General features: G+C 48.6%; 1 protein-coding gene across 1 annotated transcript in view; it reads left to right on the forward strand.

The window, feature by feature from the left end:
• Positions 1–319: 319 nt before the first annotated feature.
• XYLT1 (xylosyltransferase 1) overlaps positions 320–27,240 on the forward strand; it is a gene marked incomplete at both ends in the record, with an annotated part of 184,071 nt that continues 157,150 nt past the window's right edge. Inside the window, 1 exon segment of the mRNA XM_084296227.1 lies at positions 320–562. Coding sequence (XP_084152353.1) covers positions 320–562 — 243 coding nt within the window.

Raw genomic sequence — 27,240 nt, forward strand, 5'->3', positions numbered from 1 at the left:
GGCAGGGCCGGGGCTCGCCCGCCGGCAGCCCCCCGCCCCTCGCGGCCGCTCCTCCTCCTCCTCCCCACCGCAGCCTCCCGCCGCCCTCCTTCCTCTCCCTCCTCCACCCCCGCTCCGGGGCTCGCCCCGGCCGCGGGCCGCCCCGTCTCCCCCCCCTTTCTCTCCCCTCTCCCCGCCGCCTCCCGCGACGCACACCTCCGCCTTCCTCCCCCTTCCTCCTCCTTCCTCCTCCTCCCGCTGCTGACGTGTGGCGCTGCCCGGCTGAAAACTCGGCGCCGCGGCGGATGCGGCGGCTCTCGGCAGCGCGGCGGCGGCGAAGATGGTGGCGGCTCCGTGCGCCCGGCGGCTGGCGCGGCGCTCCCGCTCGGCGCTGGTGGCGGCGCTCACCGTGCTGCTGCTGCAGACCCTCCTCGTCTGGAATTTCACCTCCCTCGACGCCGGCGAGGAGCAGCAGCGCGGAGGGGCCGGCCGAGAGAAGAGAGACCGCGGCGGTGCCGCCGGCGGCGAGAACCGGGAGCACCCGCAGCGCCGCGGAGCCGGCGCCCTGCACGGCAAGGCCATGGTAGGTGCGGGCAGGGCGGCCCGGGGCGCTCCGTGCCGAGGGGGCTCCGTGCCGGGGGTCGGTGCCCGCCCCGCAGGTGCCGCCGAGCCCCGGTCTCGCCGCCGGGCAGCGGCTGTGCCCCCCGCGGAGCCCCTCGCAGCCCCTCGCCCTCGCGGCTCGGCTCCTCCGGGGCTCCCCCCCGCGGCTTCGTCGCCCCCCGGAGCTCCCGGGCTCGGCTCCGGCGCGGTTCGGCGATGGGAGAGCTCGGGGGATGCTGCAGGCGCTGCCCTCGCTCCTCGGCGCGTCTCGTTTCGCGCTCGTGCGAACTCCCCGGGTTGTTGCTGAAATCCTCGGGGCCTGGGCACGCAGGGGGCCTGCCTGCCTCCCCCGGTGGTCCCCGGCTCTGGTCGGGTGGAAGGAGCCGAGCGGTGCTGAGTGCGGCCGGCGTGGAGCCCAGCACACGCCTTGGTGCCTGCCCTTCGCTCGGGAGAAGCTGCCTTTGCTTCCCTTGCAGCTCTTTCACAGGGAGGCTCAGGTTAAGTAAGTTTGGTATCGTCCCTTAAAGTATGTACACGTTTTCATCTTTTTACATCCTGAGAGAGAAAGCAGGGGCTGGGGTCAGCGATGGCTTCGTCCATGGAATGACCAGGGCAAGGTGCTGGGAGCTGCATCTGAGCTCATGGGCTCTGTCCCCAGCACACAGGGCAACTTCTCAGAAAGGCAGCACATACCTGTGCTGTGTGTGCAAGGCCTTGTGTGTGTTTGAGATGGGAAATTTAAGACCCTGGCTCCCTGAATTCAGATTTTGTCTCTGTGCATCACCTTAGGTTGGTGCTTACTGTGATCGTGAGCGAACTATTCAAACTGCACGATTTTCCTCCAGCACTGGTATCTGTCTTTTCTGGGTAGCCTTTCATTTGTTCATCTTCCTTTCATTCTCCTTGAGCATTTTTCCTTCTGGGTCTCTCCATGTGGGTTAACGAAGGCCGGGCTGTGGCGGGGGTTCAGTACCGGGGCTGGTCTGCAGCCCAGCACCTGACATCTCGGGGCTCTTTAGGAAATCCTCCTCTTCCATGGGCTCTGTGACACATCAGGACGTGCACTGCTTGCAGCTGTCCTACAAACGCCCTGGCCCCGTGGCTGGTTTGCGCCCGGTGCGCTGGGCTGGGCGCTGCGCTCGGGGCTGAGCGCGTCGGCTAATGCTTTCCGTGCCGCGGCCGGAGGATGCGACCGGTTGGATGCTGGCAGCTGTGAATCACTGCTTGGTGCACACAGATTCGAGCAAAGACCTAAAGATGGAGCACTGGGGCTCCTAGTAGAAAACGTGTCTGAAAACGCACACCGGCTGTACCAGCTTTCCCCTCGCGGGGAGACACCGGGTGTCCCACAGCTGGTGTTGCTGTAAAGAACCGTGCCCGGGGCGAGCCCTTTGTCCAGGTGATTGGGCAACGTTTCTTCAGGATGACCTTATGGCACTTGCGGCTTTGCCTAACCTGCTGGGAAGCAGCTGCTGCCCTTAAACTACTTGATCAGTACCTAAAAGCCCACACTTAAACACTTAGCGATCAGTTACGGTGTGAGGCAATTTCTGCACAAACGGCCAGGTGGCTCACTGAAGGTTCAGCTCCCAGGTACTCCTGACACGCACACAGCGTTGATCTAACCCTGCACACGCTGTCTGTCTCAGAGGCAGGCCCAATTCTGATTTCAGACTCATTTCATGAGGAAAATCTCTGTTTAATGGAATTACATGATACAGAATCAGTGTGAAAAAAGATTTTTTTTCCGTCTTCCTGCTGCTTTGTTTCCACATTAAAATTTAATTTAATGTAATGCCCAAGCAAAGTTGCTATCCTTTTCAACCCAAGGTTCCCATAGTTCGTGTATAGCAAATTGTTTTGCAACACTTGGAGGAGCTGGCTGGGGTGAGCACAGTATCGCCTTTGTATCCAGATGTCGTTGGGTTAAGCATGCCTGAGAGCCTCTCCAAGTGTTTTCAGATTTCTCTCTTGCATTTCAACCAAAAAAAGAATATTAATTTTAATGTTTCTTTTGTTTGGTAATGGAGTGGTGTGTTTTAAAATATCTTTGGGGAGTATTTTCTGAATAGGCTGCCAAGTGTTTGTCTGAGACCTACTGTTTGGTCGCTGTTCTCACTCTAAGGAAAGCCTGTACCACGGAGGAGCCCGGCTAGCTGCTTCTACAGGAGCCTTTGTGCTAAATAAAGCTACACAAACCAGATCTCCCAAACTTTGTGGGAGAGAGCTCTTCTTAAGCCCATGTCTGAAAGTTGCCATGTGAGGTTATGTGTTTTTTTTTCATTTATTTTTGTCTCTGACCTACATACAGGACTAAAATTGTGGTACGTGTTTGACTTTACTGAGTCAGACATAAGTAGTGCAAGGATTTGGTCATTTGTGTCTGTGGGAAAAGAAACATCACTCTTTGAACCAAGTGGTTAAGAAGCATTCAGATTTTTATTAAATGCTGTCAGATGCCTGTAATAAGCCATTTCATTTGAAAAATAGAATAACATTGTACTGCAGGGAAAACAAACAAATCGCCACCGTACCTGTGCCTTATTGAATATGAGTTGTCATGTTGGCAGGAAGAAACATTTTAAATTGAGCTCTTTTGCAACTGAAAACATTTACTGTGCTGGATCCCCTGGCCAGCTGCATCTGGAGCTTTCATTACTCATAAGCAGTTTCCTGCAGTTGTTCGCATTTAATTAACCCAAGTTATAGATATCTGTAAAGAAGCATGAATTGTATCAGTAGCAGTGACTTCAGTGGGTGCTTGCAGCCGTGTGTAATTTTTACAGCTATTATAGGCACCCTTCGCACAAGCTTTATTTGTTCTGCAGAGCTCAAGCATTACAAGCAAGAATTAAACAACAGCATTCTGTGAAAATACTCTAAGCATGCTGCTCGGTCTCAGGATCTTTTCGTGCAGCCTGTTAGGGGTGGTGGGAGAGTCTAGTCAGTGGGAGCTCTGTGCTGGGAGCCCGAAGGAAAGGAGGAGGAATGCAAATCCCTGCTCCGGGGCTGCTGGTGACGAGAGGGAGGTGACAGCAGAGCATCTGCCGGAGCCTCGGCTTGTGCCGCAAGGCAGCCGTGGGTGTGGGGCTGTGCTCGCTCACCCAGCTGCGGCCTCTGCCCTAGGATCCTTCGGTGGAGGCGGCGGATGGGGCCACGTACCTGCTCCATGGTGCCTGGGCCCCGTGGCACCGCTGGGTTCCTGCTGCTCCTGCTCACCGCCAAGCTGAGCGGCAGCGCGTCGCTGCTTTGTCAGCCCCGTGAGTTACAGCTGGTGCCTGCTGGTGTAGGATCGAAGCCTTGCTGTAGCCTGAAACGTTGGGTATTCCCTTTCGAGAAATGGCATGTTTCTCTCAGCATGGAGCTGTCTAGGGCACCAAATGTGACTACTGATAGCTGGAAATATTCAGGAGTGAGAAATGCGAAGAGAAAGCGTGCCTGGGGACAGCGAGGGTTACCTGCTCCAACTCCAACCAAAGCTGAGCTGTGGAGGGCAGTGCTGAGGATCTGGTGCCTCTCCCTCTCATTTTCTTTTCTGCAGGGGGAAACGTGGTGGTGACTCTTCTGCTGGGGCTGTGGAGCATTAGGCTGGCTGCATTGCTGCTCTGTGGCTGGGTCAGGTGAATGGGCTCAAGCAGGTGCTCGGGTGCAGTCCTGCACGGCCTCAGGACTGAAGCCTTGCTGCAAGGTCCCATGTGGAGTTGCACATAAGCATTAAGTGACGTGTTAAGCTCCAGAGAATGAAAGAGACTTTGCAGAGGGAAAAAGAAGTGATTTCACCCCTAGCTTGGCGTGTTTGCTGACATCAGTGAGGAGGTTCCATACGATACATCACAGCCAGGTGGCACCTACCTGAACCTCTTCCCCTGTTGATACAGATGTGCAGCCTCGCTCATTTCAGCTCTGAACGCAACAAATGGGAAGGGTTTGGAAAAATGTCCAGACCTAAAAGGTGCAGGGGAGCTTAATGCGAGCTAATGATTTCTGTGTGAGCCTTTGGTCTGGTGTGCATTGGGCTCTGAAGCCCAGGTCCTCGCTGGTTGCAGCACACCTGTGGGTGTCGGTGGAACGGCTGAGCTGAGGCACCTTTGGGTGACTAAAATTCATGGCATTGAGCTACTGGGGGGCTGAATGTGATGCATGTTCTAGAGAATGGGTCTGTCGTGCTGACTTGGCCATTAAGGACAGTTTTGCTTGTTACCAGGAGCTTCATCACCCAGCACTCCGACTTTAATAACAATGGAAAAGGAGAATGGAGACAGCTAATTATTTTGTAATGGGAAGTGGGGGGAAGGATACATCTGGAGCTGGAAGCCGCATAATGATTTTTACAGAGTCTTGGCACTTAACAAGGCACATTTTAATGCAACAAATCTTTTCGGTAGCAGAGAACTAATATTTGCATTATTTAAGAAGAGTGTTAGAACCGAATTAGATTGATGGACTCCTGCAGCAGTTACCTCATTAAGCATCTTTTCTTTGGGGATGTGGGAAGGTATTATGTGAAGTGGATCTGTGTTAATTGGTTATGCCATCTGAAGTCTTTTTCAGGCCACTGGTGTGTGTTTTGTTGCTTTTTTCCTTTAATTCCTTACTGTATGATGGGTTTTTGCAGATGTTGTCTTTGAGGTAGAGGCATATCCATTCTCTTTTTTTTAAGCAAGAGAAGACCAGCTGTTGTACAGGAGACATACAAATTCCATTTACTTACTGTCAGGTATTGCAAAATGGTTACTCTTTAGTATAAAAGGCTCTCATTATCTGCCACATCTCTCAGCTGTCTTGAGAATTATTTTTCAAAATATTTTTCCCTTCTGTATTGAAAGTCCATGATATGTGCTACAGCATCTTATTAGTGCTTGATGAAGAGACAGGAGTACAATGAAAGCACGAAATCAGCTTAATTTGCAAGAATAGTCAAGTTATATAACCTCAAGGATTAATTTTAATCAAATACTTCCTGATTTTACTTTACGGTGTTAAGATTAGGTCTGGCACTTGCGTGGATTCAACAAGAGCTTTTCCACTGACTCTGTGTGGGATCAAACACTATTTTTTCTTCTGATCTAGGCTGATGGGTGTCTCATTCTGGCAGGTGCAGGAGCAGAGCAGGGTGCTGGCATGCTAGCTGGTGTAGGTACCAATGAGAAAGCCACTGCTTGTGTGCTGAGTTTCATTCTTCCCTGCTCCAGCCTCCTTCTTGGAAACAATGTGTGTGAAATGCATTTCAGGTGTAAAACTCACTATTTAAACTGCCACGGTGCCAGGTTTGGGCTTGAATTAGTGCAGCACACAATAGGTGTAGCACTTGGAAGTGTTTGAGTGTGGTGTTTAGAGCTGGAAGCCCAGTGCTGTTGTTCTCACCAGCCGTGTGCTACTGAGGCTGTGCTGCAGAGCCCGTGTTGGCCAGGAGGGCTCTGCCTCCGAGCCCTGGTGCCGTCTCCTCTCAGTAACCTCTGTAGCAAAGCCTTCTGAGACCCTTAGCTAAAGCAGCCTCGAGTTTGGGGGTTTCTGGTTCTTGGGTGTCGGGGCTTAGTCCTCTTTGGTCTGGTAATTGTGCGTTGATTTTTTTCCCCCAGAGAAGCTGAGCACTGGCAAGCTCTGAGTTTGTCCCTTCCGTGTTTGGTGCCAGAGATCACAGCTGTCCCATTTTGAGCACTTAGGCTTGGGCTGAAGCTCACAAACACCAGGCTGCTAAATGAATGGAGAGAGATGAGTGCCTCCAGAAGGCAATTCAGCTCTCTGGAGACCTGAATCTCTGCGAATGAGCCAGGGAGACCGCGGCAGTTCTGCTGAGAGAGCTGCCGTGCCATGCAGGAGGTCATCCCTTCACATACTAGATCTGCTGCTTCTGCTCCCCGGTCTGCAACTCGTGTTTAACTTCCCATTTTTCACGGAAGTGTTGTGGGTTTGAAGTAATCGGTCCTCATGAAATAGTCCAAGATGTTCAGCAAAGAATGGGACCAGCTCGTCAGCTGCCGTGTGTTGGCATGGCTCCGCTGAAGTCAGCGCACCAGCTGAGGATTCTGGACCCACAAATGTAATTATCATTGTAATAATAGCGTCAAACAAGTAATCATTATTTTTACTCTCTCTTTTCATTTCAAAATGAGAAAATGATTTCCTCTTGGATCAGTGAAAGTAATTTACATTAGGCACAATAATGGTCTACATGGAAATATAATTATTATTCATTTGTATGGCACCATCTGGGCACTAGAAGCTTTACAGACGCATGTGAGGAAAGGTCCCTGCCTGGAGGAGCTTACAAGCTGACTAGTAAGTACAGCCAATAACGCTTAAAACGAGTCCTGGGTGTCACTTCTGCAGTCCTGCCATCACCTACCTGCTCAGCATGGGGCTCCACAAGCCCTGACTCAGTGATTTCCACTTGCTTCCTCTCTGATTGGCATTAGGCAGCGTAAGGGCAGGAGGAGTCAGAGGATTGATCGGAGGGGATGAAACAGAGAACAAAGTCAGCCAGAGATGAGAATTATGCATCAGCTGCCCAGCTGTGGCCAGGCAGGTAAAGCAGATTTCCAGGCTTTGAAGCACAAGATTGTCATTGCCTCGTGGACCTCTGACTGCTGTGGCGTTACTCCCCAGCTTTGCGTTAGACAGAGGGCTGGATGCTTTCAGAAGCTTCAATGTGGTCCAGAAGTGAAGAGAGCAGGCTCTGTAACCTGGTGGATGTAAGAATTGAGCAACAAGTGATGTTGCCTTAATTTGTATGTGGTGCAACCTTGCCGAGTTAATTCTTGAGTGTGAGGTACCAAAAGGGTCAGCACAGGACACTTAAAGCACCTGACTCCTTATTTTTAGAGATGATTAGAGGATTTCTCCAAGGGACCAGCTATTTATAGTGTGCCTATAATTGCTTTTTTTTTTTTGTGGCAATGAAATTAAACTTCACAATAAATTAGTATCAGTTTAGTATTTAAAAAAAAAAGCTAAAAAAAGCTCTTCATACTAGAGCGTGGTTGACTCTGAGGTCAGATCTTGAATGCTTCCCACATATTTTGTTTTCACACTGCTGCCTGCAGTGCTGCTCAGTTATATTATTAGAGGGTATTAGTAAGCGGAATGTTTATTTAAAACAATTCTACAAAGCTGAATGAGACTGCAAAGTTCAATTTAACTTGGATTTGGTTGGATGAGTCATGGGCACTCTTACTTCATGCTGCAGCCTCTGCTTGTCCTTCAGCTGTACGTTTTGGTTCGGTTGGGTTGATGCAGTCTGAGTATTTTTCTCGCAGTTGATGGTATTCGCTGACTTTTCGTAATGCTGAGTCTTGGATTTCATGCTCTCTGAATTTCTGAATGGTCTCTGGTTTTGTTCTTAACTCAGCCTGTTTGTAGGTAGCTTTGTTCTTTATAATTGCATTCCTTGATTGAGGAGGACATAGGGCTCAGTTAAAACGTGGTGGTTTTCTTCAAGAAAAAGCAATGAAGGTCGTGACTGTATTGACTACAGGGAAGTGAGTTCCCTGAAATTACATCCAGCTCATTGACCCTTACTTGAGAAATGAACAGACAAACCTGAAAAATGACATTTCCATGGCAAGCTCTCTTCTTGTGAGAAATGAGCAAGCTCGTGTCATGGGTGCAAGTGTGCTGCTTTTGTCTTGTGTCCTGCTGCAGAACTCACCGGGGTGACAGCTGGCTGTGCTCGATGCAGAGCCCCGCGGCTGCTGGGCTGTTGGTTACCTTGCTAATCGAGGAATCTTTTTCCTCAGCCTGGCAGAGTACCTGGAGCTGTAACTAGCTAAATGGCCATCTGCTAATTATTTAAATTTACATTTAACTGAAAGTTTAAACTGAGCTGCTGTGTGGAGGTGGCATGTTGCTGGGGAGCTGCATCTGGGTCATCTTGAACAGGCACGTGAAGAGAAAAGAAGCGGTCAGCAAGCTAGGATGTACTGAGGGTATCCGCTGCTGGCATGAAAAATAGCCACCTGGTGCCTGCAGAGGTCCAGATTTGGGAAGGTGAAGGTAAATATGCACGTAGGCCCCTAATTGCATTGACTTGGATGCCTCCAGGCTTGCTTACACACACACAACTTTCCATGGGTGCCCGACACAGCTGTTAAGTACACAAACAGGGGTTCAGGTGGCTACCTCAAGGCACCTCAGTTCAGCAGCGTGGCCGACCGTGTGTAAAAGCCAAGCAAACAAGCTGAAGAGGAGTCAGTGTAGTAAACAAAGCTGTTAGTGTGTGTACCAGCAGAGCAATAACACTGCGCAGCGCCTGTGCCTCAAATTGCTTACGTTTTGGCATTCGCTTGGATTGAGTTTAGTCACTCAGCTGCATAAATAGAAACTTTGAGGTGCTGTCTGCTCCAGGCGTACACAGAGCGGTACATCAGCAGCGAACTGGCTGCTCCTTCTTGGCACTCCTACAGGAAGAGACATGCGAGCCTTCAGTGTAGTATTTTGATAAGTCACTGGTTCTTATTAAAATAATAATTATGACGGTAATTATAACCGTAGCTGGCTCTCAGGCAGAGCTGCTGAGTGGAGGGAGAGGGGAGCAGGGCTGTGAAATGCTCTGAGAATAGCTCAAATCCTGTCCCTTCAGCTCCTGCACGGTGCGTGTTGGCGGGGCGCTGCCGGCCTCAGCCTCGTTCTCTGACCCAGCTCCTCAGAGCAGCTGAGGTGATGGTTGCTTACAGCATTGCTGCCATACAGCGCTGTGATCAGCTCGTGTTAGCACCGCGTGGTTTGTGGAGTCTTCATAGCGAGATCAGGGCTTCGTGCTCCAAAATGCCTGGGTCAGGCCCTGGTAGTGTCGTGACTGGAGGGAAGGATCTGTTAGCAGGTAGTGCTGGGGCTGTGGTGGTGCTGCCCCGAGCCTCTCTAATCCGATTCCCTGTTAAACGCTTACACCAGCCAGGCTGCCACCGCCTGACCTCCTGTGCCGAGTGGCTGCAAGTGATTAACGACTATTTATTAGAAAATGACAGTCTCAAATCTGCTCATTTTCCAGACTGTAGGCAGAGATGTCCTGCCCCCCAGATACAAAATACGGTATTTTTCTGTTTTGTTTCTTTTGAAGTTGATTTCCACATCCCTGGACACTTAAGGAAAGCAAACAGCATTGCTCCTTGCCTGGCGCTCTTGTGTGGAGCTGCAGCAAGAACCTGGAGCGTGCGAGTGCTGCGATTTGCTCCCCTCACTGGGGCTTCAGCCACGTGTCTGATGCAATGAGCAGAAGGAGAGCTCTGGTTTTAGGTTGTAGGACAAGCTTCTGTGTGGGGCAGTTCAGAAAGTAACAGCTATAAAGCTCCGTGGGACCTCTGGGAGCATGTGTTTAGGTTTATCCAATTTTTAAACTCATTTATCGTGCTTTCAGAGCACAGGAATTTTCTGGAAGTCCATTTCATAATGAGCCATCCTTTTGTGGGGTAATTGATACAGGGAAAGGCTCCCATACAGGTTCCCATAGCCCAGGACTTTGGTTCTGGACTTGCTGTGGGATCCATGGGCTTTTGCACATGTTCTACGCATCAGAATTTGACCCAGATGTATTTTATGTGAAATTATGAGCTTTGTCCTTATATGGCCAAATATTCAAGAAAAAAATATTTCACAGGAGTTTAAACAGGTTTGACACAGTTATGTAAAAATCCAGCCTTAGATGTTACCCCTCTGATGTGTATTGGTTGCTTCAGGCTAAGGTAAGCCTGCTAATTGTAGCAGCAGTGAGTTTGTGTCGAGCAGCTAAAGCAGTTCTTCCTGGGCCATTTTAGTAGCATCGCTGAGCTGTCGGAACGAGCAGCTATCTCAGGCTGTCCAAAAGTTATCATTAGGATATTTCTTTTTGTAGTTGAAGCCCTTTAGGGGATTTTCACTTTTTAGTTGAGGATGTAAGCTTGGAGGTGAATTCTTGAAGCGATTCTCGTATCAAGGCCTTGCTCATGAATGAGTGTAACTGAGGAGGAAGGGAAGTCCTGCAGGTCGAAGGGCTCTTGGAGGGCTGTGTGTTCGGACAGCCTGGCCATCTCAGCCCGTAGAGACTTTGGTCGCTCTTCAATTGTCACTGAGTTTGTAATGAGTGCTGTGGTCGCTTTCAGTTTGTAGAGTGTGGGACTTGGGTAAGTGGAAGGAAGCCCTCAAATTTTGTGCTGTCCTGGATTTAATTGAACTTCTGGGTTCTGTTTCCAGTTGAGTTACAAGACCTAAGCAGACTCAGATCTGAACCCTGGCACCGAAACAAACTGTTTGGTGCTTGAAGCCACCTGCAGCCAGGGAGCAAGGTGGTGTGTTTGTTTTGCTTAGCAGCAAACTTTTATGTTGTAATCTTGCCATCATCATGGGTACTTACTTCCTCCTGCCTGAGCATTTCTCTCATTTCTGGGGCTTTTCTCAGTGGTGGCAGAGGTGGCTCAAGGCTCAGAGTGAAGGTGCTGGGAGTTAGAGCACTGACCTCGGTAGCTTGGCGTGGGCTGTGTTGATCACATCGTTGCTTAGGAAGCAGGTTAACGTAATTGGAAATGAAGTACTGCAGGTCTCTGTTAGCTGCTTGGTAAACAGTAGCTCCTTTATGGAAGGATGTTTCTCCATTGAATGACTTTGTACGTTCTAACTTGCCTTGCCTGCTGCCTTTGAGCTGTCGCTGTCCTGGCTTTGTTGCCCGGTGTGGCTGCTTCCTGTTTGCTGCCAGGGCCACCCCTGCAGCCTTGGTGTGTCCCCAAATGTTTGCACCTGGTGCTATGGCTGGGCTGGGGGAGATGCTGCAGTGGTTTGAAAAATCTCCTTAGTAAGGTGGTGGTTAGGTTTTTTTCTGGCTTTACTGGGGTAAAATGTACTCAGGGCTTGATGCTGCCGCTCTTACATCAGCAGCGACTTGCATGCCTGTGTACCTGAGCTCCATTGTGGTCAAGTATTTGGGAGTCTTGGTGCCAACTAAGACAAGCAAGAGTTGTCCATTTAGGTGATTGGCTGGGATTTTCCAGATCAACTATTGCTTGGCAATATTTTGCTTTGCAGTAACCAGTTTAAATGAGCCTAGAACTTGGCAGGTCAACTCTTGGAGCAAGTTTGGGCTCTTCTGATAGCCAGGTGCTTCTGTAAATCTTCACTTTGCTGTTCAATGTTGGTTCAGACCTCGGTCGTTACCCTGTGTAAGCATGATGTGTGAGGGGTGGTTGGACAGGACTCATTTTGGGACACCTATACCAAACGAATTTCAGCTTTTTCAGCATATGTATGTTTGCTGTAGGTTGAAGACAGAGGTCTGTAAGAAGTCGAGTAATACAGTGCACTGAGAATAAGCTGTGGTTCTGCAGAGCTACTGGCTCTGCTAGGAGCTGGAGGGCAGAGTGATGTGAAATGATGAAAGAATAGTCATATGAATGTCATCATGGTAGGGTTTTTATGTAGTTTTTGTATGTTCATTTAAGTTGTTGGGCTCGAATGCATTTTAAAACAAAGGTTTTTCTGTTGTCTTAAAGTGTTCTGAAACACAAAAAAAATGTATTTGGTAGAAACTCTTCTCTATGTGAGTTTTATAAATACTGGTTCTGTAAAAGCCTAAAACCAATCTGAAGTGACTGTGTTGGGCAGTAACTGAAAATCCAAATAACATACCGAATTCTTTTGGTTTTCCGTTCCTTACCTGCTGTGTTCTGAACAGAGGCTGACTGCTACAAGAGAGACCTGGCTGGGAAGGGATGGCCGGAGTCCCTGCCTGTTCCTGCTGGCTGCAGTGGAATTCCTTAACGGTTGTTTTCTGTTTTTAGTATTTTTAGGAGTGCTGAAACTTGTAATTCAGGATTCTTGAAGGCCTTTAGTATACTGCTGGCCTTGCTGGGTCTCTTTCTAAATCATGCTACATGAGTGATTTCAGCTCATGTTGAATTAGGGAAGATGCTCGTGCAGGAGGAGTGCTCTCTGAGCAGTGCTTGGTGCACGGAAGTGTTATTTTGATGGAAGGTATGTTAAATCTGTCTGTGCTGCGTTATGCTTTACCTCTAATGCTCTCAGGCAGCTTTTAAGTCGTACTTCAGTAACTGTTTGCTGGTGGACTACTTTGAAGGCAGCGGGTAGGGTTTCTGAAGCAGTTTAAAATGCCTGCTTTGTCTTCCAGTTAACCTGTGTTAGAGTTTAATTTCAATGTATTGATCCCTGCTTAAGGAGATACCCAAATGACTCCTACGTGGTGGGCAAGGTTAGGGTAAACCACAACCATTTATGTTGAAGGACGGTGCTGTAGCTGATCAGCTCGTACAGTGTGCCAGTGTGGGTGAGAAGCCGAACAAACCCTTGGGTTACAGAAGAAAATCAGCGTGTCCCAGGCAGGGCTGCAAACGGCCTGGGCAGGACACTGCTCGTGTGGTGCTCTCATGGAGGAGGAGAACCCAATTTGTTCTTTTTTCAGTTTGCAAATAAAAATGACTGCTGACAGAACAATTGCCAGCCCTCGTCCCACACAGGTAGGTTGTGTGAGCACCTTCCGTGCTGCAGCAGCAGCAATTGGAGATGAGACGCTGATGGCTGCTGCTGAAGGTCCAGGCCCTGACTGCACGCACGGGCTGTGGCAGCTGTTCCTGCTGCAGAGCTGTTGGTGGGAGGGAACCCTCTCCGTCATCTTGCTGCTATGTCTGTAAGCAGGATATTTTTTCTGTGAGCTGTGCAAATCTGTGGCCTAAAACCTGTGCTCAGCCTGGAGGTAAGCAGTGGAAAGAACGGTTTCCAGCCAGCGTTTGCTTGCTGTTAGTGAAGGCTTGTGTGCCTTTGCTCTTCTGCTTTTATTTTAGGAATTTAATGCTGATTTTTATGAAGTCCTTTGGTTTGCACATATCAACATAAATATCAATATCTTCTGAACATGTCTCTTATATTGCAAGCCTAATGTTACTTGTAGGATTGCCAATCTCCTTAAGTAGTCCTTTTGTGTATGTATGAAGGGAAGAAAAACAAAAACCTTTAGCCATTACAGCTGCTGCATTGTGGGCACTAAGTCCTTGAGAAGAAGCTTTTCTATTATCCCTAATGCTCTAAAGCTAGCTGAATAAACAAAACGAACACAGATGTTTCCTCACTGGTGATGCAGTTCATAAGACCCCTGCTAAAGGCATGAGTCAGCTGCGAGTCCGACTGCTCTGTGCATGCAGAAAGCAGTTGACCAAACGATGCAGGCGTTACTCAAGAAACCTTCCTGCTAGGCTGGACGGGCTTGCTGAAGAATACTTTGTGTTCCCAATTTATTAACCATTTAATGAATTACCAGGATATGTTTAAATTAACACAAGGGCTGCTTTCTTGCCAGGCATAGAATTGGTGAGGGTGCTGCGATGAGATGCTGAGGTTGTGCCCGGGTCATGGAGGGATGGTCTGGGCCAGGCGGTGGGCGTCTGCCTGTCGTCCTGGGGAGCTGCTGCCTTGGCCAGTATTGAGTGAAAACAGAATCCAGATGGGGGCTAGCTGGGGCCCTGAGCAGATAGTTTGATTCTGGCTAAACTCTGGCTATGGCAACTAAAGCAGTCTTGTAAAAATGTTTCTCCATGCATCCAGACAAAAGAGCGGGAGCTATGAGTTCATTACAATTGGTATTTAGTGACAGAGCTGCTAATGTGGTCAGTCTGCCTCCCCGTCTGCTCTGTTTGCCTGTTCTGTTACCCTTGTTTGGGTAATTTGCTGCAGGATGGAGATCTTTCGGTTTACAGAGTCAAGTTTGACAATGCAGGTGAGAAGAGGGGAGCGGAAGCAATACCTGGTTTTGGGGGGCATCTGAGGCATAGTGATGGCCGTGTGCTGGGAGAAAAGGGTGCTTCCACGGTACCCAGATCCTAACCAGCTTTCACAGCTAGTCTTGAGATGAGGGAATGGTTTGTCCGGTACAGCAGGTGCTTAAGGCAAGCTTGAGAAATCTGACCACTTGCACCCTTCCTGTCAGTGCAGGATTTGATACTGTGTTTTTAAAAAAAGAAAGAAAAAAAAGATGACACTTTTTTTTTTTTGCATGTGTGTGCAAGGACTTATGTTTTAGTAATTATTTTAGACTGAAATATTTATAGGGATTTTAGAGGTATAAGTTGCTGTCGGAAGACAACCTCAGTCACCTAGCTCATGAATCGTTGGAAGTGACGTGTGTGGGATGCTCCTGTCACAGAGCTGCTGACTTCTCTTACTGCTCTCTTAACTCCTGACTCCTCTGGGTAACTCCTGTTGCTCTCATCCCCAGCTCCCTTTTGGCAGAAACTTCCTCCCTGATTCCCACGTCAGGCTGAGCTCGCTGGTGGCTCCGTGTGACACATGGAAACACTCAGCTGCGTGTTCAGGTGCTGTGCTGTGGCCTGGCTGCTCCCTGGGGCCCACATGTGAGCAGTTGTATGGGGCTGCTGAGCACGCTGCGGGGTGGTACCAGGGGTGCTGGAGGCTGGAGCTTTGGCCACCCCGATCCCACCCGAGGTGCGTGCCGACAGCCCGCTGCTCGCGCTGGTCAGGTTCTGCCTCAGCCGTGGAAACTTGTTCTCATTCCCATAGCTGTGATCCCTCGCTTACTGGCACGTTCTTGCTTTCCAAAGATGAGATTTTTCTGCTCTCCCTTTAATCCTTTATCCTTAGTGATGTGCATCTCTGCTCCTCCCTTCTGCTTCTGAGCCGGGCAGTTCCTTGTGCTGAGGGTTTGAGCAGCGCAGTCTGGTTCCCTTTGCAGAGACAGACCCGCTTTGATCAGCAGAAAAAGCAAGTGATTGTAGAAGTATGCATGGTGCACTTTGCATACTCGGAGTGTCTTTGTAGCTGGTGCCTGGTGTATTGCCTCTGGCAGCGTGTTCCTGGCGTGCAGCTTCCAGTTGTGCAGCGAGAGACCTTGGCAAACACTTCACCTTTGGTCGACACACAGCCTGGTTAGATGCTGCACGATGTAAATATGGGCTTGTCAGCAAGGGAAAACAGTGGCAACATAAGTGAAGGGGTGAATTTGAGACCTGGTGCATTTGGTATTGAGTCCTCACGTGGGCACTTTGATCCCACGTGCAAGGTGATGCCCTGTGGCTTGGCCTGAGCCGCTCCCAGAGCTGGCTTGGTTTGGCTCCCAGACATGCTTGGAATCAACTGCATGGGCAGCAGGGGAGGATTAGTTCTGGGCCAGTCCACTGACTCCTACGTGCACAACTTGTTTCAAAATATTAATATTTTGATCATTTATTCTTCATATAAGTAGAGAACAGCAAGAAGGAGTTAGGTGTTTCTCATTTGCCAAAGTTGCTATTTTTAATCATGTTCTTCAGGAGCCCTTTCAACAGTGGTGCTTACGGTATGTTGGTATCCGTGAGATTTTGCTTGTTTTTACACCAGATCTAAGGAAAATGTCATTTTTCTAACTCTGCATGGTGTGTCTCTAGTTTTCTGCTTTGGGTGGCAGCTGGAGGGGTCAGAGATGACAAGAACCAACACAAACTTGACTGGGATACTTCATGGCGTATGTTGTGCTAACACAGGGTTACCTCGTGTGCTGCTCTGCAGTGCCGCCTGTGCTGGCTTTGGCTGACTGGTGGTGGCTGACTCCTCCTTTGCATCCCATTTTGCGCTGATGGCAGTTTTGTGCCACGGCTGACTTTTATCTCTGCAGACAGTCGGTGTGGAGCCTGTGCAGAACTTACTCAGAGGCCCTCAGCAAACCCAGGGACAGGATAAAAGCAGAGCAAATAGCGCAGAGGAATCCGTCACGGCTTTCTGCTCCAAGGTGGATTTTTATCCTAAAGTAGAAAGTACATTGGGAAGTCTGCTTGAAGCCACTGTAAGCAGAAGTGGAAATGTGAATAATGGAGGGGGCAAATCTCTTTCGATCAGCTGGAAAATTTATATTTGATAATAGTGGTGGCTGGAGGAAAATGTATTGAAGTGGCTACGTCCCAAGTCTTGGGGTCTTAAATAATGTGCTTTAGGAAATAGCTGCTGAGTTTATATTCTTTTACTCGATCAGAAAGCCAGATTGGAAGGGATGATCATGCTTCTGAGGCAGTAAAATGTGCAAGTGAACTCTCTGAAGTAGCAAGATAAAATACACACTTACTTTTGTTTTCCCATTTCCTTGGAAATTACTTCTTTGCTATGTGTATGTTCTTTATGATACCAGCTGCTTTATGAGAAGCATCTTTCTGCGCTGCTTTTCAATACTAGCACCAGGAAAAGGCTGATAGTTATTTATATGGATGTTAGAAGAGCCCATGGAAACAGGGCATAGCACGTTTGTTATGTTTTGTAAGTAGAGTGGGGAAAAAAACACACAAATTTCTGCTTTGTATAGGTATGTGTCTGCTCAAAGAGCGCTGTGGTTTGTGTCCTGCAAGCATGGTGTAACACAGTGCTGCATAATGGAAAGTTACAAACTGTGTTTGAGATACATACCCCATTGTAGTGGGTATGCACTATTAACTGTACTATAATTAAGTGTGGAAGCAGTTTTTTTGGGAGGTGGTGAATTTTCCAATGTTGAAGGCTCTGGGGTGCACAGCAGTTCTTGTGGTGCAGGTACTGCGGGGGGTGCAGGTACTGCGGGGGGTGCAGGTACTGCGGGGGGTGCAGGTACTGCGGGGCGCTCTCCCCAGGCCTCTGCCACGCGGGTCTTTGGCCCTGCCAGGCCCGTAGCTGTGAGCCTGGGGTGGGAAGGAGTCCAAGGCCCGCATCCAGGGCTTCAGGAGGAATTCTGTCCTTGGCATAGGATTCATCAACATCACCATGCAGGAGCTTTACTTGATGTTAATGGTTTATTAGCTAGGCTCAAGGATGTGGTACTACTTCGTGTTTCTAATTTCTGCCCTCCCAATGTCTCTTAGAGATGAATTACCAAAGGACAGCGAAACTTCTAATGTAATGTGCTGTGTGAATTCTCTGCTCTTTGAAAATGGTGGCAGAACTCCCACTTACTGCAGACAGGTTACGTTTTCACCGTAGGGCTCAAAACAGTTGCTCCAATTCTTATATTCTGGGTTAGGAACAGCTGGCACAGCTGTCAGACCCGAAATACTCAGTACTGGGCAGTAGTGACTGGCTGCCTTCAGTCACCTGCAGCCTTCCACCACTTTGACATTTGTTTCTAAGCTTAGCTTGATGTTTCCTTGAACGTTTCAAATTGAAAATCAAGCTCAGCAAATTCACATTGCCAAAGCGGCATTACACATTCTGCCCTTCTTTAAAGCAGCGTGGCATGATGTGACATTTATATGATGGCATCCTGACATCCCGAGCTAATGTTTCGGGTTCTTCTGTCAGTGGGAAGCAGTTGTGTTTTTTTTTCCTCCCTGCTTATGAAATGCACTTGTCCCAGATATGCCATTAGGTAAATAGACGTAGCAGAAATGGCTTTCCCTGCGCCACGTTTACAGAGAAACCAGCCAGGCTCAAATGTACACCCATACATATGTACATCTATATGAATGTGTGTATGTATGCACATTCCCCACAGCCTGTTCAGAAGCCGTGGGGAGGACAGGAATTGCAGCCTGGAAGCTGAAGGCCAAAGGGTTAAAGCTTCCCCCAGGGCCTGTCCCTCGCTGCAGGAGTGCCGCAGGGCTTTCCTGCCTGCTGAAGCAGCCTGAGACTCCGGGTGTTGTAGCACAGGGAAAGGCAAGGACACTGCATCAGTCCGGGGCAAGTCTCGAGGGAAAAGAACTTGGATAACAAGGTGAGATTTGTATTCAGGCAAAGCTCAGGTGCTCAGAGAGCAGGGCTGCGTGCTGTTACTCAGACTGGCTTCTTGATTCTTAACAAAATTGCTATTAGTCTTTTGCAGCCCATCCAAAAGCTCTTGTCACATTTGATTTCAGGTTAAAACTGTGCAAAGCCTTCAGTTGCTTTGTGTTGCTTTTGTTTGTGTTTTAAATAACCGTACTTAAATTCTCCTACTCCTCCAGATGAGACATGGTCTACTGCTTTTTTTTTTTTTCTTCTCTTTTAGTGATTTTTTTCTGGTGACTGTAACACAAGTTGCCAAGTGAATTTTTGTTTCATGTTTGCAACATGACAAAGTATATCCTGGGCACGAGTGCTACATAGCTGGATCAGAAAGGCACAATAAGAGATTTGGAAAGCAGCCGGTCTTTATCTAAAAGAAACGGTGGTGACCTCTTAACAGCATAGGAGTGTGATATTTTGTTATTTCTTTGTAGTCTCCTCCACTCTTGGGGTTGTCAGTGGGATCCTACCCATCTCTTGCCAGTTTGTGTTTTTTTCCCCCGTGTTCATGTATGTGTCATCAGAAGTTTGAAGATGAACAGCTGAGTTTCTGCGAAAAGCAAACAGCCTTGCTAATCTTCTCGAAGCTATCAGCGAAATAGATGATCAAGAGGTGAGGAATTTGGGTGCAGGGTAGTGATGAGCAGCTCCAGTGGGGCTGCTGACAGGAGACCCCAAGAGCAGGTCAGCAGTTTAGCAGCAAGAAGCAGAGTCCTGCTGTGAGTAGAAGCTGCCTGAAAGATTCTAAGGAAAGATGAGAAATTCATCATTTTTTCCCACTATTGCAAAATGTACTCTGAGGGTTTTCTGAGCTCCAAAGCCTCAGAAAAATTCAGTGTAAATTCAGTGGCCTTACCAAGAGAGGGGTTGTATGCACTTTGGTCCTCGAAATAACTGCCCTGTTTTTGTGTGTGTGAGCCTGCTCCAGGTGAGTTGTCCATGAAGGTCTGGTCCTGGCTGTCCTCGAGTGCTGCTGGGTGCTGCATGAAGCAGCAGCCTCATGGCCTGGCTCTGCAGGTGGGACGTGCAGCACCAGCTGGGCTTCTGAGCATGTGCTTCCTCTGTCGTAGCCAGCCTGGCACTTTTATTTATGATGCTCCTGAAAAATCGGTGGATATTCTGACACAGGGACTCAAAACAAACAAGAGCCTCCCCTAACCTCTGCTTTGAAGCGAAGTGGAGCTGTTCCTTTCTTCCTCAAGAGCTGTTCTTGTAACACAGGCTGGCAATTCTGTGCGTCGCTGAGATCACTTAGATCTGTATTTAAAAAAGCCTTCATAAAAGAAAGAACAGGTCTTCCTTTCTTGGCTTACTCACTTTTTTCCCCACTTATTACAGGAAGCTGAAAGATCTCAGGAGGCAATTTCCCTCTGTTTGAGCTGCTTCTCAGTACCAGGCAGGGATGTCATCCTGGAGGAGAGCTCAGGTGTCCTCTTTAAGGAGTGCTTGGAAGGTGCTGTGGTCCAGGATATGTGCGCTTGGTAGAACTTGACAAGCTTATCTGAGGTAACAGCCGATCAGAAGTACCACCTCGGATGCAGGGGTGAGATGCCAGTTAAAACCACACAGGAACTGGTGCACACTGGCCAGGTTCACTGGCTCACTGTTTGTGTACCTTTCTGGTTGCCTGGTGCTGTCTTTCCTGCTTCAAAAAACGGCAAGTTCAAATGTGATAGCAAGTCATAAGATACCAGGCTGGCCCTCAGAGCCTTATCTTAGAAAGTAAGATGTGCTTGCAGTTGGCTGAGTGCATCAGAGTAAGCCCAAATTAGGTCCTGTATAGTAAACTTGGAGGAATACAAGGTGACACAGCCACTGAGGCGCTGTCCTTGTTAGTTTATCTTTGCTGTCTGGCAGTTTTTCAGAAACTACCGGTGGACACATTATATATTCACTGCTTTAATAGTTCTTGCTGCCAGCTTACAGCTGGCAGTGTGTTTTATGGGTTTCTAAATCATTTAAAATGTTGCATCTCAGAGTAAGACTGTGTGCTGAATCGATGAGTTTTCATGATAAGTAGAACAGATACGCCAAAGATGGAGGAATTAATACTGTGTGAAGACCTTAGTTTTATAATTTCAAATTAATTCATAGCCTGAATTATCTTTTAATTTATAAGGTATCAATAATATTTACCTTAAGTTTTGGTGCTCTAGCAGTAACTTCAAATTCAAGTTAGGAGCTGCAGTTCAGGCCTTCGAGCAAAGTGTCCCAGCACCACTGCGGTGCCTTTACCCTGCTGCAGTTCCCCACGGAGAGACCTTCCTGCTGATTCCCTGCAGAGAAGAGAACTGTGCACTTAATCCTTGTGAAGAAGGCTACGTGTAGATGACTGTAGTCCTGCACAGTGCAAGTAGTTTTTCCTCAGTGTCTTATCCTGTGTGTCCTGAGTTCGGAGGATGCTGGGTTTGTTGCTGGGAGGGGGAGGAAGAAGCAGACCGTGCTGGGAGACCTCCTGACTCTGCAGGGGAGTACAGGACAGGAGTCTGAAGTTTTACTCATCTTGACCTTTTTTTGGCCTCGGCTGGCCTCTGTGCCTCTGCTGCTTTCTGCAGTCAGTCTTTTGTCTCTGTGGATCTTGTTAGTTTTCTTTGAAGCAGGAATGCTGCTTCTCTCTGCTCAGCACAGGGAGGCCCCACTCGCAGTGGAGGTAGTCAGGGGCTTTTGTGTTGCAGGTAATGATGGGTCCTGTTATAAATAAACCAAAGTAAACAAACCAAAACACAAGTGTGGATGTGCCTCAGGTTCGAAGGCAGGTTTGTGCGTAAGTTTCTGTTCAATTTGAGGAAACTCAGGTGTGTTACAAAAGAACTGCTAAGCTGGAGCTTCCTGCAAATACAAAGGGTTTTCTTTGGCTTTTTTCCCTGTCTAAATTGTCCAGTAAAATGTGCCTCCCAAACTCCTGTTTTACTAGTTTAACATACCTAATTGGTCCAAGGATGTTTATGAAGCTATCATCAGAGGCAAGCTGCTTTCTCTTTATTGAAGGTTTTTTTGCAACTTTCTACAAGACTTGCTGAAAACTTCATTGTTGTCTCCTGAAGTTTTGCTTTGTGTGTTTTACCGCTGCAGACTTCCATCAGATTCTCTTCAGAGCTAGAGCACATCCTATTTTATAGAAAAATTCTGCAACACAGTTTCATAGCTTTACTGGGAATTTTGATTCCCCTAGGCTTTCCTGGTTGCAAGCAGGCTGATGTACAGACATGGCTGGTATGTGTTGCTGTACAGAAGCACGCAGGGGTGTTACAAAGAGTGTGCTGTGTGGCGATGGTAGTTACATTGGCCCTTGGGCTTCAGTGATGGTAAAAGAGTAAAAATGGAGTTGTCTTATAAGGCTGTTACACTGTAAGAAACTAAAGGAACTTCAGTGTGATATTTTCATGCTAAGATGTTCTTCGTTTGGCTTTCTGATTATTCATTAGCTTGTCAAACTCTTCCTCTACTGTTTATCATTTTGTTTTAAGTATCTGGTAAGTTCTGATTTGCCTGAAGTTGTCTTAGTTTGGAAGAGGAAAAGTTTAGGAGCTCTGAATTGGTTGCTAGAACAACAGTCTCTAAGAAAAGCTTTGGTTTTGAACAGTAATTCCAAGAAAAAATGGTTGGAAGCATTGTTTTTCTGTTAAGTGTAGCTACATAAAATTCTCAGATCGGGATCTCACAAACAATTAATGCCTTCAGACAGAGCCCCACGCAGATGCTTTGTCCAACTCTCTCAAAGTTACAAAAAGAATTAGTGCTGTCTCTGGAGTGAACCTGCAGGAGTTTGGAAAGTCACCCTGTTAATGTGATTGATTTTACATCAAGGATAAATCTTTCCTTCAACACCCAAGTGCAAAGGGTCACGCGCTTGCATGGAATAACTAAGTGTGTGCGTGACTTCAGAACCTGCAGGAGAGAAAGGAAGGAGCGTTTCCAAACAAAAATGCCTGCTTTGGTTCTCTGGACGACGAGAGGCCTGGTGAGGACTCTGTCAAGGAAAAACTTCTGGTAGGCTTTTTGTCAGGACTCTGTCAGATGCGTGTCTCAGGATGGAGATGTGCAGCGTTGTCTTCTCTTGGGGCTACCACTACAGTGGGTTGACCAGCACAGGCAAAAAGCTGTCTGAGCACGACTGTGAATGCGGCACCACAGTCACCTGGTAAAATCAGTGATAAATACTGGCTTGTTTGGAGCATCCCCAAAAGCCCCGGGCACTGTCGAGTCTGCCCCATTATAAGCTGGTGGGGGAGGCGTGCAGGCCCCTTGTGGTGCCATCGCCCACCAGCAACCCCTGCACCACCCTGCCAAGGGCAGGCGCCTCGCAAAAAAATGCATTTGTCTGTGTCGTGGTTTAACCCGACCGGCAGCTAAACACCACGCAGCCGTTCGCTCACCCTCCCCCCTCCCTCTCTGGGACGGGGGAGAGAAATGGAAAGTGAAGCCCGTGAGTTGAGATAAAGACAGTTTAATAAGACAGGAAAAAAAAAAAATAACAAAAATAATAATAACAATAATAATAATGATGATACAATGGGGATAATACGAAAGTAATAATAGTATGTACAAACAAGTGATGCACAATGCAATTGCTCACCACCCGCTGACCGATGCCCAGCCTAACCCCGAGCAGTCCGGCCCCCTCCCCCCGGCTAGCCACCCCTATATATTGTTTAGCATGACGTCAGATGGTATGGAATACCCCTTTGGCTAGTTTGGGTCACCTGTCCTGGGTCTGTCCCCTCCCAGCTCTTACTGCACCCCCCAGCCTGCCCGTTGGCAGGACAGAGCAAAGGCTGAGATGTCCTTGGCTTAGTATAAGCACTGCTCTGCAACAATTAAAGCATCGGGGTGTTATCAGCACTCTTCTCATTCTAAGCCAAAACACAGCATTCCACCAGCTACTAGGAAGAAAATTAATTCTGTGCTAACTGAAACCAGGACAGTCTGCCAAAGTGTTCTAGGATGGGGGAAAAGTAAACCAACTTTGCTTGTGGTCAGCACATGCTTGGTCTCTGTTGCCATCATATCTTTGCATTTATGGAGCATCTTGGCAGTTTTGCTTGGCTTGTCCAAGGTAACCAGGCTGTGTGTTGCTCCTGCTCCTCTGCACGTGTACTCGGATGCTGTGAGCAGTTCCTGCATTACAGTAATTAGTCGTTAAGGGCTGTCACCGTGCCAGCATCGATTTCTCAGTTGCAACAGGCTTGTGTGTAAGGTGATGGCCCAGAGCCACGAATTCGGGTGCCCTACTCCCACTCCTGACTGCGTTGGTTGGAAGTACCTGCAAGGTGGCTTACCTGGGAGCCCTCTGTGCTGCTGCTTGGGTCATAGGGCGAGCGCTTCCACGTGAGTGAAGGCCAGAACAGGAGCCTTGGCGGGTGCAGGGGAGCCTGTGCTGGATTGCTGTAGTTTCACCTGCCTGGGGAGCGAAGGTTTTTGTGCTGTTGTGATTCACATGTGGCTGAAAGCAGTGTGTGATGGGTTTGGGAATGTTGCACAGATTCCCTTGAAGGGAATGTCCGAGTTCCTTCACCCTGAAATGTCCAAGCTGGGAGGATTCTTCCAGCACACGCCATGCTCTGGCCGTGGTCATGTTTCCTGCTGCGGGTTCCTGCACCAGCCTCGTGGCTCTGCTGGTTCCCGTTTTCTCTCTACCTTGCCCGGTGGCTGCAGATTACTGCAGGCACGCTCCTCAGCCCCTCCCTGGGGGGAGCCTGGACAGACACCGGGCTCAGGTTTAGGGGCGTTGAGGTGTTTATGGGTCAGGCAGGTTGCTGTCGCTCTGGGAAGGCTGGCTTCCAAAAGCCTGTGTCCCTTCCCCGAGGCACAGCGTTTTTGAGGGGAAGTTTCCTAACTGTTGTTGGCAAATAGAGTGGATTTTTGAAACTAGCCGTTCTTGCATAAAGCAACTGCCTGTATGTGTTCAGAGGCGATGAAATGAACCATCCCCGGTCTGTCCCAACCAGCATCTCTTGGAAGCTGTTTCGCAGGCAGGGCGGGCACGAGGTGCACGAGGCCTCTGTAAATGCAGCAGGTGACACCAGAAAGCTTTGCTTCGCTGTGAGCAGCGCACCTGGCGTATGTCAATGTGTGAAAACTCAGCATAGGATTTCAAATGACAGGGGCCCAGAGGATCACTGCTTCACTGTCCCCTGCCAGCTCTGCTTTCATCTTTCATTTTAGCCCGTTGGTTGTGATGTAGCCCCGTTACTGTGCCTAGTAATAGCCATGATAATGGGTGCCTTGGGTCAATACAGGGGGATTTGTCATGTCCTAAAAATAAGAAGGCATAGAAAACTCTTAAGAAACTTTGTCTAGAAACTCCATATAGAGTAAAGTGTAAGATTTTTCAACTCCTGGTCCTTTCTCAGAATTCAGGCAAGCTCCAGAGCCTCAGACTTGCTCTGTGCTGGAAGGACAGGTTTCTCTCCAACTCTGCAAACAGGGATTGAGCAAATCCATGGTTCAGCCCTAACAGGACCATCTGGCGTTTTGTTTTATTGTTTTGTTGTGTGGAAAGGTGTAAGACAATGTCTGTGTTTTTACCAAATGGAAGGAATTTCATCAGGAAATGTCTCCACTCCAAACATGCTCAGGTTTTCTTTACTGCAATCAATACAGTTATTCATGGATTTTTGCTCCCAGCTCACTTGTGGCTATATTTAACATATGTCATTGTACTAGGCTACAGTGCTTTAAGAGCGCTTTTTATTGTTGTACAGATGTGTGCTGCAATGAGAGCAGCGTTGTATACAGCCGCGGCGTGCTGCATAAATCTGTCTGCTGCTCCTGTGAACGTGAGGGGCTGCTGCGTGGCGCTGGCTTTTGCTGATGGTTGATGTCTGTTTTAAATTCCCGTCGTGGCTGAAGCCAGCTCAGCACATCAGCCTCGGTGTGCGCTCAGCAGCACTGCAGCTTTGCATAAATAATTGCTCAGATCATCTGCGTGGTTTGTATGGTGCTGAAAATCATTTGCATTAGCTGATAATGAGGCCTAAGGTTCATATCCGCTCGTTGTGGTGCCATGTCCTCTGACAGACCAGAGCTTGTTTCACTTCTCAGCCTTCTGGAAGGAGATGGGTTGGTGGTTACATAGGTGCCATGGGGAGCACCTCTACTGCGTGTATTGACAAGGATGAACCAGCATCATATATGAAAAGCTAATTGTATGTATCCTTTTGCTCTTTCCTCTGGAAAACTGGGTAGTTCTCGGTTGAAATATGATGCTAAGCTTGGAAGTCATGGGATTTAAAGCAAAGACTGCTCTGAAGCTGAGCATTGGGATTTGGGGTACGTGTGTGGAACCCAATTAATATTATGGGCCTTTACTAGCCTTGTTTGTCAGAAACTTCAGTGAAGATTTCAGATCTCTGGCACCATCCAGAGGGCACTTCGCACTTTTTTGGTAGGTCCCAGCTAAAATTCTGCTGTATCATGTTAACTCAGAAAAGCTGTAATGCCTGGGATCTAGGATCAACACCTGACTTCCTTGCTTTAGGTTTTGGCAAAGTGTCTCTAAGCATTGTAGCACCCTGTAGCGTGTGCTTGGGTCTGAACATGGGCAGCCACAGCTGGGTTGTGGTGGCCTGCTCAGAGGGCACGCTGTGTGAAGCGTCATTCAAGCTGCAGCCATGTCTGGGGTTTTCCAAGCACAGTTACCTCTGGAGGGTGGCACTTACAGAAAGATGGGGGTGAGCAGCAGTGACGTGACACAGTTTGTTTCTGCTGTGCTGCTTTAATAGCACGTGGCTGACTGAGGTGGAGGGCACAGGTGGCTGACAGCCAGTTAATAAAGGGGAACTTCCACCCAGCTGCAGGTGGGCATTAAGTCAATTTTTAGGTGGACATAATAGGCCAATGTGGCGTTGTTTTGATATTGGTTTCAGGTGTTCTGTAGGGTAGAGCCAGATCACACAATTTCAAGACAGCAGCTACGTGCAGACTTGTGAGACTACCACAGAAGAAGGATTTGTCGTTTCAGTTGTTCTGTTTCATTCTGTACTTGCAACTCGAGGGGAAGAAACAGGGTGGCAAGCTTGTTTGAAGTGCTGTCCCACCTGCTCCTGCGGTAAGGCCTTGACCTTGGGGAGGAAGGGGCTCAGGTGCGGGAGGTGCCTCCTCTGTGTTGCTGTGTCCTTTGGAAGCGTCTCTGGTTTTTCTCTATCAAATTGGTTTAGGTTGGATTAGGTTAGAGTAAGCTGTTTCATATTAATGCTGGAAGTCTGGTACAATAACAGATTGATTTGATCGTTTGCTTTGTCAGGAGCGTGCGGCTCTGCCACAGTGACACCGGCAGTAACAACAACAAACGCTCTGGAGACCGCGGGAGCAGGAACCCTTCTCTTCACTTCATTGCATCAAAGCGTGCAACAAACGCTGTGGGCTCCTGCTTTCCTTTGACCCCCGTGCACGTGTGGGGCCTTGTGAACATGCATGAGCGTGTCCCCACATCTGACGGGGGAGCTGCCTCAGGAAGGTACCGCGAGGTGTGGGGCTGGGGGAGGAATTGAGACCTCTCCGCTTCCTGAGCCTGCTCTTGTTTGTCTGTGGCCGTGCTCGGTTTTTGTCAGAGGAGACGCGCGTCTCTCCACGCCATCCGCAGCTGCTGGTGCCTTCAGCCACGGGGGGAGGGCTCAGCGGCTTTAAAGAACGGCTTGTTGGTTATTCCCCAGGGGAAGGACAGATGTGCTAGAGCTGGTGGCTGCCTGTTAACGTGGCGATGTAGGGGTGTGGCTGTGGGTTAGCGGGGATGCTGGCAAAACCTGATTCAGTGTGCGTGCACGCCCCGTTCATCTTCACCAAAACACAGCTGCCTTTCGTGTGCTGCCTGGCCGAGCCGTGGGTCCCTGCCTTGCTCCGATCTGCCAAGCTCCTGACATGGGAGTGCTGCGTACGGCTGCAAGGGGAGCAGGCGCCTCATGTAGGAACAGCTCCATTCCTTGCTTCTCCGTCACCTAAATGCTAATGCTCTAACCCCACCCCCTTTTTTTTTTTTTT

This window comes from Netta rufina, assembly GCF_964035555.1.
Source record: "Netta rufina genome assembly, chromosome: 15".
NCBI lineage: Eukaryota > Metazoa > Chordata > Aves > Anseriformes > Anatidae > Netta > Netta rufina.